The 13,034-nt window shown below is 39.5% G+C and overlaps 1 protein-coding gene and 1 pseudogene across 1 annotated transcript; both read left to right on the top strand.

Annotated features, from left to right (window-relative positions):
* The first annotated feature begins 1,950 nt into the window (after nt 1–1,950).
* On the top strand, nt 1,951–6,023 carry LOC133003284 (caspase a-like). The gene is made up of 8 exons (XM_061072967.1): nt 1,951–2,054; nt 3,306–3,575; nt 3,671–3,759; nt 3,990–4,166; nt 4,256–4,490; nt 5,007–5,144; nt 5,245–5,354; nt 5,493–6,023. The coding sequence occupies exons 1-8, from the start codon at nt 2,048–2,050 to the stop codon at nt 5,604–5,606; spliced, it is 1,140 nt and encodes a 379-aa protein (XP_060928950.1). The 5' UTR covers nt 1,951–2,047; the 3' UTR covers nt 5,607–6,023.
* A 407-nt stretch (nt 6,024–6,430) lies between these two features.
* LOC133002898 (caspase a-like) lies at nt 6,431–11,844 on the top strand (annotated as a pseudogene).
* The last annotated feature ends 1,190 nt before the right edge of the window (nt 11,845–13,034 follow it).

Below are 13,034 nucleotides of genomic sequence, written 5' to 3'. Positions count from 1 at the left end.
ATAAACTGAAGTAGTTTTACAGGAGGATGTGCTCTTTTCTAATCTCAGGGTTTGTATATATATTTTAAAAAAGACATAATACAACAAGCGTACGACTTCCAAGCAGACGAGACTCCATTTTTTTTTTTTTTTTTTTTTTATATTTTTATTAAGAGGTTAGGCACAGTAGGTCAGAAATCAATGTCAAATTTACATTGGGTATCACAATCTCAGCACGGCAATCAGCAATACACAGAGACATAAACACCACAAAAACACTGCGCATCTTGATGGATCAAGAATAGTATATACATTCTTCCTCTTGGGATGTTTTTCTTATTTTTTGGACCACATGAACGTGGTTCGGTGAACAACACATTACACAACTCAATGAAAACAACAACAATAATGATAGATAGGTAACTGAAAATTCTATTAAGTAACAATTAAGTATTAAAGCTGCACAATATAAACAAATTAAAAGGAAAAAAAAAAAGGAAAAACAAAAAAAAGAATAAGTAAATGAATGAATAAAAAGGAAGAAGAAAGAGAGAAAAGAGAGAGAGAGAGGGGGGGTCCGTCAATCAAGGGGCAGGAACTGGAGAGAGTGGAAGAATGTAAGAAAGGGAAGCCACTTACTATAAAATTTGTTAGAGCTACCTTTCACTGAATATCTGATCTTTTCCAGCTTTAGAAAAGACATGGTGTCGTTGAGCCACTGAGTACTGGAGGGAGCTTTAGTTGACTTCCAACGAGACTCCATTTTAACAGGTTCTTTGAACATACCGGCAGTGTTAGAGCTTTTTAATATATATATCCGTTTACATTATACCAGACAAACAGGAGATAATTGACAAGCACTCACGTTCCCATCCCATGACTCGCACTCCGCACGTTTAGTTACAAACAAACACGCTCATCACCGCTCACTTGATGCATGCATACAGTCACTCACACCGCAGCCATAGTCAGAGAGGCTGCACGACTGGTAAGGAATCTCTCCCCAAATCTCTTATCCCGAGAAGTCCTTTCATATCCAGAAAATTTTACAATACAATATGTTTAAATATATTTTCTTTAATTTCAATGAATAAATAGCATATATATCAAATGACCACATGAAAAACGCTTATTTTTTACTGTAGCAGCAGTTCCTGACTGCACATCACATAGCCCACTGTAACACCTGAACATTTTGTACTGTGCTGTGCATCACGTCAGGTCCTGCCTGCTCTGTGAGGTTCTCTTATAGTGAGTCCAATAGTGAGGGCGATAATGATGATGATTAGACATAGTCCAACACAACCTCCTATCAGGATCTTCTTCTGCATGGGGGACAATGAGAGGGGAAACAGGAAGACTGGAGTCAAATCATAATTCAGTGGAAAAATGAGAAAGAATAAAAAGAAAAGGAGAAGAGGAAATGTTGCTGCTGCACAGTGTTTGATTATAAGTGGGTAAATAATTATACAGATCAGGACCCTTGAAGGGAGTTTGGGTCATCTGGTGCATGGAATTACTCCACCTTTGAGTGCTGTTACAGATATTTACCAAGAGGTGGCACAGTTGTTCCACTGTGGTGGGTTGTAAGACGAGGGAGTTACATGGGATAATTACACACCAGTCTCTGTGAATATGGGGAATGAGGAGCTGGAGCTCCTCACACATGCATTCCAATGCACACACACACACGCACACGCACACGCACGCACGCACGCACACACACATTATAATCGTTTGTACTTTGTTGTCGTTTGTAAAAAAAAGTTCACAAACAAATTAAAGTTTCACAAATAATATTTCTGCATTTGTGTGGATTTGTGTGGATTTGTGTGTGGATACATACGAATCCCCCTCCATCGGCATCTTGGTGAGGAGTTTGGTCGAACTATCTCTTTAAGGTTCTTCGAAGGAGCTGATGTTTCCAGGTGTTTCACCCCCCCCCCCCCCCCTCTACCCCCCCGCCCCAAACCGAAGACACGCGACCTGTGGTGAATTGACAGGAGACTCTCTCTCGTCTGGTTTGCAGACTGCAGCAAGAAGAACTTTGTGACACGACATCTGTACAATGGCCGGTAAGAGTTTAGGATCTGAATGCAACTTTACGCGCCACCGTGGCACATCGCAAAATCTACTGTATGTACAATATGGAGGCGATCAGCCAGGAAACGCAGAGGTGGTTGATCAGTGTTTGTTATCAGGGCGAAGAGGAGGATGAGTTTCAGAAACATAACTTCATCTTTCACAGCTTGAAAGTGTCCTAAAAGTTTCGATCAGGCTTCCCTACAGTTTCCTATAGGACCAACGTGTCTATGTTCGTCTATGTTCAAGTTAAAAGAGAAAGTGAAAGTATGCAAGCTCTATTATGTCGACAAGCCTCTTCAATGCGATTAAACTCGACTGTAATATATGTCTTTGTCTACATTATATTCAAAGCTGGTGAAGTGTTTGTTCGGGTTTGGGTTGAAACCATAAAGGAAGGTCAAAGTACTCAAGTCATCTCATAAAGTTGATCTCAGCTGAAGGCTCTGGTGACGTTGGAATGAATGCTTGTAAAAATGCTAAGCTACTATCATTCAAGACAATTTAAAAAGTAGACTGTATATAAAGATGGAACAACATATCTGTGCACTGTAGTGTGATGTCAGTCTCTGCTGTCAATCACAACATTTCAGCCAGTTTAAGTAACGTTAATTGGGTTCCTGTTGTTGTCCCCAATCTATTAAAATGATCACAAGCTGAGTTCAACTGCAGCACAAAACACATCCTCTGAAATAACTGTACAGTTGAATCAACCCTCTTTTAGGATTTATAGCAGGACTGTTATATTAGACTGCTTTAGTTTGAGCTTGTTGTCCTTAATACATTGAGGTACAAAGCATCACTAAATACACAGATTGATTCTACATAATTTTCTGATCGAACTTATGAGCATTTGAGCCTCTTTTTGTCACTGTAGGATTAGGAATTAAACACTTATGTGTCCAGGATGAAGTGTTAAAGAGCTGTTAGATGTCATGATATGTAATGTCTCAAAACTCAACTGTTGTCCTTTCTAAGAGTTGGAAAAGATATAATGTTTCGAAAATAATTCTGTAATTCTTCTATTCAATGTTCTCCCTGCATGTTAGTGTGTTTTCTGCTGGTTCTCTCACTTCCTCCCATATTCCAAAGACATCTAAATTCCAAGTAAAGAGTCCAAAGAAGCCCAAACACTTAAATTGCCCACAGGTTGCTTGTCTTTGCCCTGTGAGTTGGTCACGATCCATGTGTATAAGTTTTGCAATTAATTTTTATTTTACCATAATTTATATTCCGTTCTCTAGACAAGCTTTTCAAGGTGAGAACGAAGTTCGTGGAACAGGTGTCCATACCAACTCTTTATCGGCTCCTAGACAACATTCTGGAGGATGACATTGTGAACAACGACATACTGGAGGGGAAAAGCAGCAGAGACAACAAGGCGCGCTGCCTCATCGACACGGTGATGAAGAAAGGCGATAAAGCCAGCATGAAGATGATCGCTCACCTTCAAAACTGTGATCGCGTTCTTTACTCTGAGCTGGGCCTCGGCCCGCTACCGCCTGCTCCCCCGGGTGAGGACTTATTCTACTCTTTCCAAACCAATATTGTATTTTCAGACTCAAATACTTCATTTTATTACGAAATCTTGTATTTCTGTGGTGTGCAGCGGCAGAGCCTCGGAGCATTAAGGAGGAGTCAACCACACTCATCCCCGCTACTGAGGATTTCTGGAGGAATAAACAGAACAAGAAAGATGTCAGTCTCTCATTAAAGTCATATAAATGTGGCTTAATTGATAGAATTACCCTATTGCTATTTAATTATCTAGTGGAAACAATGGGACATTTTATTGAGTTAGTTTGCATCTCAGTTTACCTCAAAATTGTTTTCTAAAATGTATCTTGTGAAAGTTTTCATTGTAGACATGGTACATTTTTGTTAATTGACATATAAGACGACAATATCCTTTAAACTTTTCCTTTCAGATTTACCCTGTGACCAAAGATAACTATAGGAATCGTGTGGCGCTGCTTATCACCAATATAAAGTTCAAGCTTAAGAGATTAGACAGAGATGGAGCTGAGAAAGACGAGGAGAACGCAGAGAAACTTCTCACAGATCTGGGATACGAGGTGGTGAAATACACAAACCTCACTGCAAAGGTGCGTCACGGTGAAAAGGGAAATACATATCTTTTTCCTGGTTGACGATGAGTAAATGAAACCTAACTCTTTCTAATTTCTTCTCACAGGCCATCGATAATGCTGTAATCAAGTTCTCTGAACATCCAAAACTCCGGGAGACAGACAGCGTGATGGTGGTTATCGGGTCTCACGGGGAACTGGGAATTATCCTAGGTGTTGACTGGACACCACATGAACCGGATGAGTTCCCAATCGACAACATTTATAAACACTTGAGTCCAGAGAAATGTCCGGCTCTGCTGAACAAAACTAAAATCCTCATCATCCAGGCCTGCAGAGGAGGTAATTCTCATCCAGTCTTTACAGATACACCAATCTTTCTCTAGTACGGGCTACGCCCCAACCATAAATTTAAAGGTTTGAATGGAAATTGATGTGTTGGAAGTTGAGGAGAAATTAATGCAAGTGAAGTGAAGGGGTTGAGGTGAAGCTGCGTCTCATAGGCTTGTCTGAGATGAGGGAGACTCTGGTTCTCTCAGGAATCATTCCACCAGTGCTTATTACAGGACACCCAGCCAGTACCTAGAATGAGACATGCAAGCGGTATGAACAGTTGAATGTAGGGATGAGTAAAGGTGCATGAAGTACTGAGGGTAGGGATGAAGGGATGCATGTAGGGATGAAGGAAAGGAGGATGAAGGCATGAGGGTAGGGATGAAGGGAGAAGGTAAGGATGAGGGATGAAGGGATGCATGAAGGGGGTGAGGTGATGAAAGTAACTAAACTTAATTTAATACAAATTCATGAAGGTCTTGTTTTCTGTATTCATCTGTATTAAAAGTGTGCCACATGTTTCAGGTGAGAAAGGCGCTGTGCTGGTGAGCGACTCTGCGGCTGGGCCTGATGAAATCAGACACGGAGGGTTTTCTCCTGATAGTTGGCAAAGAATCGAACACAGAGAAAAAGACTTCATCTCTCTTCTCTCCTGCACGCCTGGTCCGTTTAAATCTAAAATAATCTCATTCTAAAACTCACGACAGAGTGAAGATGAAAGACGATAAATTTATCTTCTTTTTTTTCATGTTTTGCGCTGCAGGCACCATGGCATATAGAGATCCGGTTCTCGGGTCTATGTTAATCCGGTTTACTGTCAACGTATTCAACACGGCCGCAAACGAGGATGACATTGAGGAACTTTTCAGAAAAGTAAGTGTAGACTATTCTTAATCGATTCTGAGTGTAAAATATTATTGTAAATTGTGTTTAAATGGAAAATAACATCAGTAATAAATCTGTAATGATGGCCTGGTTTTATAAAATCTTATACCCTGTCTGTTTCCACAGGTCATGCAACGCTTTGAAGAGTACCGCCCTTCAAACAAAAGGCAGATGGCGACCAAGGACAGATGCACACTGACAAAACGCTTTTACTTTTATCCAGGTCTCAATCTTGTTTGAGATATTCCTGTTATAAACGTGTTATGATATCTTCAGGGGTTGTACACGTGTTCATAATGTGTGCTATTGGCACATAGGGGATCTATTTACTTCAACGGCCCATGTCTTTTTCAGTTTTGTATTATTACATTTCTACCCTTGGGTTAGGGTTTGGCCAGAGAATCTTTTTTAACCCAGGGTTAAGGGTTGCATACGGTCTATGTGCAGATCTTAGCTGACACTGGTTGAGAGGTGGGGGACACCCTGATATCTCAGGGTTGTGTGTGTGTGATATAAGCAGTTAAGGAAAAGTACAGTGAACTTTCATACTTTTGTATTTTTACTTGTGTAAGATTCATCAACAACAGTTCACACTGTGATGTAACATTTATGAGTAAACAAGAAAAGTTAAAATAAATATGAGAATTGAAAAGACAATTTGCGTCCCTTTGCACATTTGACTATATGCACATTCCCTTTGAAAATTGTTAAAATTGTCTACATCAGTCTTTATGGATGGGTGTGATGAGTGAATATGAATTAGGATTTTTCTTAACTTCGATTTTTCATCTTTGATTTATTTTATTCTATTTTTATATTGTTGAAATTAGACATGTATCGACAACATCAGGTAGAGACATGTGGAAAAAAGAATTCCATTGCATTGATAACTTGTTATTTCTGCCTTTGAATCCTTGAATCCTTGTTGGACTTTGAAGAAAATCGTCTCTGTAAGTCGATGCCTCCAAATCAAAAACACAAACGCACTGAATGTGATTTGTCAGACAAACTTTACTTGAATTTAAAAAAAACAAAAAAACAACTTGGATCAAACAAACATAACCATGTCGTCACAATACAACACAAAGGCAACAGGTCGAGTAGGCCACATGGTAACATGGTTGCATTGTGCACGTCTGATGAGTCTTTCACTGGGCTACTTTGAATTCATACTGACTGAAGTAGATTCATACAAATAAACAGAAGTAGTTTGACAGGAGGATGTGCTCTTTTCTAATCTCAGGGTTTGTATATATAAAAGAAAGACATAATACAACAAGCGTACGACCTCCAAGCAGACGAGACTCCATTTTAACAGCTTCTTTGAACATACCGGCAGTGTTAGAGCTTTTTAATATATATATCAGTTTACATTATACAAAACAAACAGGAGATAATTGACAAGCACTCACGTTCTCATCCCATGACTCGCACTCTGCACGTTTAGCTACAAACAAACACGCTCATCACCGCTCACTTGATGCATGCATACACACAGTCACTCACACCGCAGCCACAGTCAGAGAGGCTGCGCGACTGGTAAGGAATCTCTTCCCCAAATCTCTTATCCCGAGACGTATTTCATATCCAGAAAATGTTACAATACAATACGTTTATATATATTTTCTTTCATTTCAATGAATAAATAGCATATATATCAAATGACCTACTGTGCTGTGCATCACGTCAGGTCCTGTCTGCTCTGTGAGGTTCTCTTATGGTCCTAAGTGAGTCCAATAGTGAGGGCAATAATGAGGATGATTAGACATAGTCCAACACAACCTCCTATCAGGATCTTCTTCTGCATGGGGGACAATGAGAGGGGAAACAAGAAGACTCGAGTCAAATCATAATTCAGTGGAAAAAGGAGAAAGAATAAAAAGAAAAGGAGAAGAGGAAATGTTGCTGCTGCACAGTGTTTGATTATAAGTGGGTAAATAATTATACAGATCAGGACCGTTGAAGGGAGTTGGGGTCATCTGGTGCATGGAATTACTCCACCTTTGAGTGCTGTTACAGATATTTACCAAGAGGTGGCACAGTTGTTCCACTGTGGTGGGTTGTAAGAAGAGGGAGTTACATGGGATAATTACACACCACTCTCTGTGAATATGGGGAATGAGGAGCTGGAGCTCCTCACACATGCATTCCAGTGCACACACACACACACACATTATTATTATAATCGTTTGTACTTGTTTATAAAAACGTTCAGAAATAAATTAAAGCTTCACAAATAATATTTCTGCATTTGTGTGGATTTGTGTGTGGATACATACGAATCCCCCTCCATTGGCATCTTGGTGAGGAGTGTGCGAACTATCCCTTTAAGGTTCTTCGAAGGAGCTGATGTTTCCAGGTATATTTGTTTGTCTACATTACATTCAAAGCTGGTGAAGTGTTTGTTCGGGTTTGGGTTGAAACCATAAAGGAAGGTCAAAGTAATCAAGTGATCTCATAAAGTTGATCTCAGCTGAAGGATCTGGTGACGTTGGACTGAATGCTTGTAAAAATGCTAAGCTATTATCATTCAAGACAATTTAAAAAGTAGACTGTATATAAAGATGGAACAACACATCTGTGCACTGTAGTGTGGTGTCAGTCTCTGCTGTCAATCACTACGTTTCAGCCAGTTTTAGTAACGTTAAATAAGTATTAAAAAAATATCAGATTTGTTTTACTGGGGTTTCTGTTGTTGTCCCCAATCTATTAAAATGATCACAAGCTGAGTTCAACTGCAGCACAAAACACATCCTCTGAAATAACTGTACAGTTGAATCAACCCTCTTTTAAACCAACTTCATGACTGTAGGATTCATGGCAGGACTGTTATATTAGACTGCTTTAGTTTGAGCTTGTTGTCCTTAATACATTGAGTACAAAGCATCACTAAATACACAGATTGATTCTACATAATTTTCTGATCGAACTTATGAGGATTTGAGCCTCTTTTTGTCACTGTAGGATTAGGAATTAAACACTTAAGTGTCCAGGATAAGGTGTTTAAGAGCTGTTAGATGTCATGATATGTAATGTCTTAAAACTCAACTGTTGTCCTTTCTAAGGGTTGGAAAAGATATAATGTTTTGAAAATAATTCTGTAATACTTCTATTCAATGTTCTCCCTGCATGTTATTGTGTTTTCTGCTGGTTCTCTCGCTTCCTCCCATATTCCAATGACATCTAAATTCCAAGTAGAGAGTCCAAAGAAGCCCAAACACTTAAATTGCCCACAGGTTGAGTGTCTTTGCCCTGTGAGATGGTCACGATCCATGTGTATAAGTTTTGCAATTAATTTTTCTTTTACCATAATTTATATTCCGTTCTCTAGACAAGCTTTTCAAGGTGAGAATGAAGTTCGTGGAACAGGTGTCCATACCAACTATTGATTGGCTCCTAGACAACCTTCTGCAGGATCTCATTGTGAACGACTCGCAAAAAGACGCCATACTGGAGGGGAACAGCACCAGAGAGAACAAGGCGCGCTGCCTCATCGACACGGTGAGGAGAAAAGGCGATAAAGCCAGCATGATGATGATCGCTCACCTTCAAAACTGTGATCTCTTTCTTTACTCTGAGCTGGGCCTCGGCCCGCTACCGCCTGCTGCACCGGGTGAGAACTTTATTCTATTTTTCCAAACTAATGTCGTATTTTCAGACTCAAATACTTCATTTTATTATGTAATCTTGTATTTCTGTTGTTTGCAGCTGCAGAACCTCGGAGCGATAAGGAGGGGGGCTGGTCGACCACACTCATCCCCACTACTGATGATTTCTGGAGGGAGAAACAGAACAATAAAGCTGTCAGTCTCTCATTAAAGTCATATAAATGTGGCTTAATTGATAGAATTAGACTATTGCTGCCACCGCCGCCCTCAACTAAACCACCAAATATAGATAGACAGATATGTAGATAGATAGCATATTGTTATTGAAAGACCTGACATGCCAAGGTTAGGCTATTGTTATTGTTAGGCCCATACAGACAATTATTATTACTATTTTTCTATTTTACAATTTATTGTTATTATTTTTATTATTATTATGATTATGATCAGTAGTAGTAGGCCTATAAGTAGGCTATTAATATTAGCCGCTATGTGAGCCTGCATGCTTTCTTATTATAATAATCATCATTATTATCACCATCATTATATTATTATTATTGAAGGTATTACTAAGGAAGGAGTGAGTCTTTAAAAAGACTGTTTATAAAGCAATGAATATCTGAATGATAGAGGAAACAAGAGCAATCGCACAAGCTCTGCAGGGTGTGGTCTCAGTGAGGATGAGCGCTGACCATGCCTGCGGTTGCTTTTATACTCGGAAGCGTACGTGCAACTCGCGTTCAAATGATAACACTCCTCTTTCGATTGGTGGATCAGGAACGAAACTGTATATGATTTGTTTGTCTCAGTCCAGCGCCTTGCATTTTGCCACTGAGGGAGCTTTCACTAACCAGTGACAGGTCGGCGGTCGTTTTTAAAAAATGTTACATTTTTTACAATTTTTAATTTTTTCTCTGTCTGTGACATCGCGCCCCCCCTGGAGAGTGTTCGCGCCCCCCACTTTGAGAACCACCGATCTAGTGGAAACAATTGGACATTTTATTGAGTTAGTTTGCATCTCAGTTTACCTCAAAATGGTTTTCTAAAATGTATCTTGTGAAAGTTCTCATTGTAGACATGGTACATTTTTGTTTAATTTACATATAAAACTACAATATCCTTTAAACTCTTCTTTTCAGATTTACCCTGTGACCAAAGATAACTATAGGAATCGTGTGGCGCTGCTTATCACCAATATAAAGTTCAAGCTTAAGAGATTTGACAGACATGGAGCTGAGAAAGACGAGGAGAACGCAGAGAAACTTCTCACAGATCTGGGATACGAGGTGGTGAAATACACAAACCTCACTGCAAAGGTGCGTCACGGTGAAAAGGGGAATACATATCTTTTTCCTGGTTGACGATGAGTAAATGAAACCTAACTCTTTCTAATTTCTTCTCACAGGCCATCGATGATGCTGTAATCAAGTTCTCTAAACATCCAAAACTCCGAGAGACAGACAGCGTGATGGTGGTTATCGGGTCTCAAGGGGAACTGGGAAATATCCTAGGTGTCGCCTGGAAACGGAAAGCTAGACTACTGCAAACCTCAAAATCTGATGACAAGGGACCGGATGAGTTCCCAATCGACAACATTTATAAACACTTGGGTCCAGAGAAATGTCCGGCTCTGCTGAACAAAACTAAAATCCTCATCATCCAGGCCAGCAGAGGAGGTAATTGTCATCCAGTCTTTACAGATACACCAATGTTTCTCTAGTAAGGGATACGCCCCAACCATAAGTGATTTAAAGGTTTGAATGGAAATTGATGTGTTGGAAGTTGAGGAGAAATGAATGCACATTGAGTGAAGGGGTTGAGGTGAAGCTGTGTCTCATAGGCTTGTCTGAGAGGAGGGAGACTCTTGTTCTTAGGCATCATTCCACCAGTGCTTATTACAGGACACCCAGCCAGTACCTAGAATGAGACATGCAAGCGGTAAGTAGTTGAATGTAGGGATGAGGAAAGGAGCATGAAGTACTGAGGGTAGGGATGAAGGGAGAAGGTAAGGATGAGGGATGAAGGGTTGCATGTAGGGATGAAGGGATGAGGTAAGGATATAGGGATGCATGTAGGGATGAGGGGATGAATGAATCAGGGTAGGGATGAGGGAAGGAGGATGAAGGCATGAGGGTAGGGATGAAGGGAGCAGGTAAGGATGACGGATGAAGGGATGCATGAAGGGATGAGGTGATGAATGTAACTAAAGTTAATTTAATACGAATTAATGAAGGTCTTGTTTTCTGTATCAATCTGTATTAAAAGTGGGCCACATGTTTCAGGTGAGAAAGGCGCTGTGCTGGTGAGCGACTCTGCGGCTGTGCCTGATGAAATCAGACACGAAGGGGGTTCTCCTGATAGTTGGCCAACATTCGAACACACAGAAAAAGACTTCATCTCTCTTTTCTCCTGGTCCGTTTAAATCTAAAACAATCTCATTGTAAATCTCACGACAGAGTGAAAATGAAAGACGATAAATGTATCTTCTGTCTTTTCGTGCGTTGCAGGCACCAAGGCATAAAGAGATCGAAATCTCGGGTCCTTTTTAATCCGGTATGTTGTCGACGTATTCAACACCCACGCATACGAGGATGACATCGACAAACTTTTCAGAAAAGTAAGTGTAGACTTTTTTGAATCCATTCTGAGTGTAAAATATTATTGTATAATGTTTTTAAAGGTAAAATAACATCAGTAATAAAGCAGTAATGATGGTCTTGTTTTTATAAAATCTTATACCCTGTCTGTTTCCACAGGTCATGCAACGCTTTGAAGAGTTCCGCCCTTCAAACATAAGGCAGATGCCGTCCAAGGAAAGATGCACACTTACAAAACGCTTCTACTTTTATCCAGGTCTCAATGTTGTTTGAGACACTTCTTATGAACATGTTATATCTTTAGGGGTTGTACACGTGTTCATAATGTGTGCTTTTGGCACAGGGGATCTATTTACTTCAACGGCCATGTCTTCGTCAGTTTTGTATTATTACATTTTTACCCTTGGGTTAGGGTTTGGCCAGAGAATCTTTTTTATCCCAGGGTTAAGGGTTGCATACGGTCTATGTGCAGATCTTAGCTGACACTGGTTGAGAGATGGGGGACACCCTCGGTCTGGACAGTTTAATATCGCAGGGTTGTGTGTGTCTGTGTATATAAGCAGTTAAGGAAAAGTACAGTGAACTTTAATACTTTTGTACTTTTACTTGTGTAAGATTCATCAACAACAGTTCACACTGTGATGTAACATTTATGAGTAAACAAGAAAAGTTAAAATAAATATGAGAATTGAAAAGACATTGCGTCTCTTTGCACATTTGACCATATGCACATTCCCTTTGAACATTGTTAAAATTGTCTACCTCAGTCTTTATTGATGGGTGTGATGAGTGAATATGAATTAGGATTTTTCTTAACTTCGATTTTTCATCTTTGATTTATTTTATTCTGTTTTTATATTGTTGTATTTAGACATGTATCGACAACATCAGGTAGAGACATGGGGAAAAAAGAATTTCATTGCATTGATAACTTGATATTTCTGCGTTTGAATCCTTGAATCCTTGTTGGACTTTGAAGAAAATCGTCTGTCAGTCAATGCCTCCAAATCAAAAACACAAACGCACTGAATGTGATTTGTCAGACAAACTTTACTTGAAATTAAAAAAAACAAAAAAACAACTTGGATCATACAGACATAACCATGTCTTCACAATACAACACAAAGGCAACAGGGTGAGTAGGCCACATTGAATTCATACTGACTGAAGTTCATTCATACAAATAAACAGAAGTAGTTTTACAGGAGGATGTGCTCTTTTCTAATCTCAGGGTTTGTATATATATTTTAAAAAAGACATAATACAACAAGCGTACGACTTCCAAGCGACTTTTTTTTATATTTTTATTAAGAGGTTAGGCACAGTAGGTCAGAAATCAATGTCAAATTTACATTGGGTATCACAATCTCAGCACGGCAATCAGCAATACACAGAGACATAAACACCACAAAAACACTGCGCATCTTGATGGATCAAGAATAGTATATACATTCTTCCTCTTG

The sequence above is a fragment of the Limanda limanda genome, chromosome 6 (assembly GCF_963576545.1).
Source record: "Limanda limanda chromosome 6, fLimLim1.1, whole genome shotgun sequence".
In the NCBI taxonomy this organism is placed as follows: Eukaryota; Metazoa; Chordata; class Actinopteri; order Pleuronectiformes; family Pleuronectidae; genus Limanda; species Limanda limanda.
This window is presented reverse-complemented; position numbering and strand designations above follow the sequence as displayed.

What these genes read in the sequence shown, in the direction of transcription:
- LOC133003284 (XM_061072967.1), top strand. An exon ending in ACACAAACCTCACTGCAAAG is followed by an intron (nt 4,167 to 4,255) that starts GTGCGTCACGGT and finishes TTCTTCTCACAG; the next exon opens with GCCATCGATAATGCTGTAAT. An exon ending in TCTTCTCTCCTGCACGCCTG is followed by an intron (nt 5,145 to 5,244) that starts GTCCGTTTAAAT and finishes TTTGCGCTGCAG; the next exon opens with GCACCATGGCATATAGAGAT.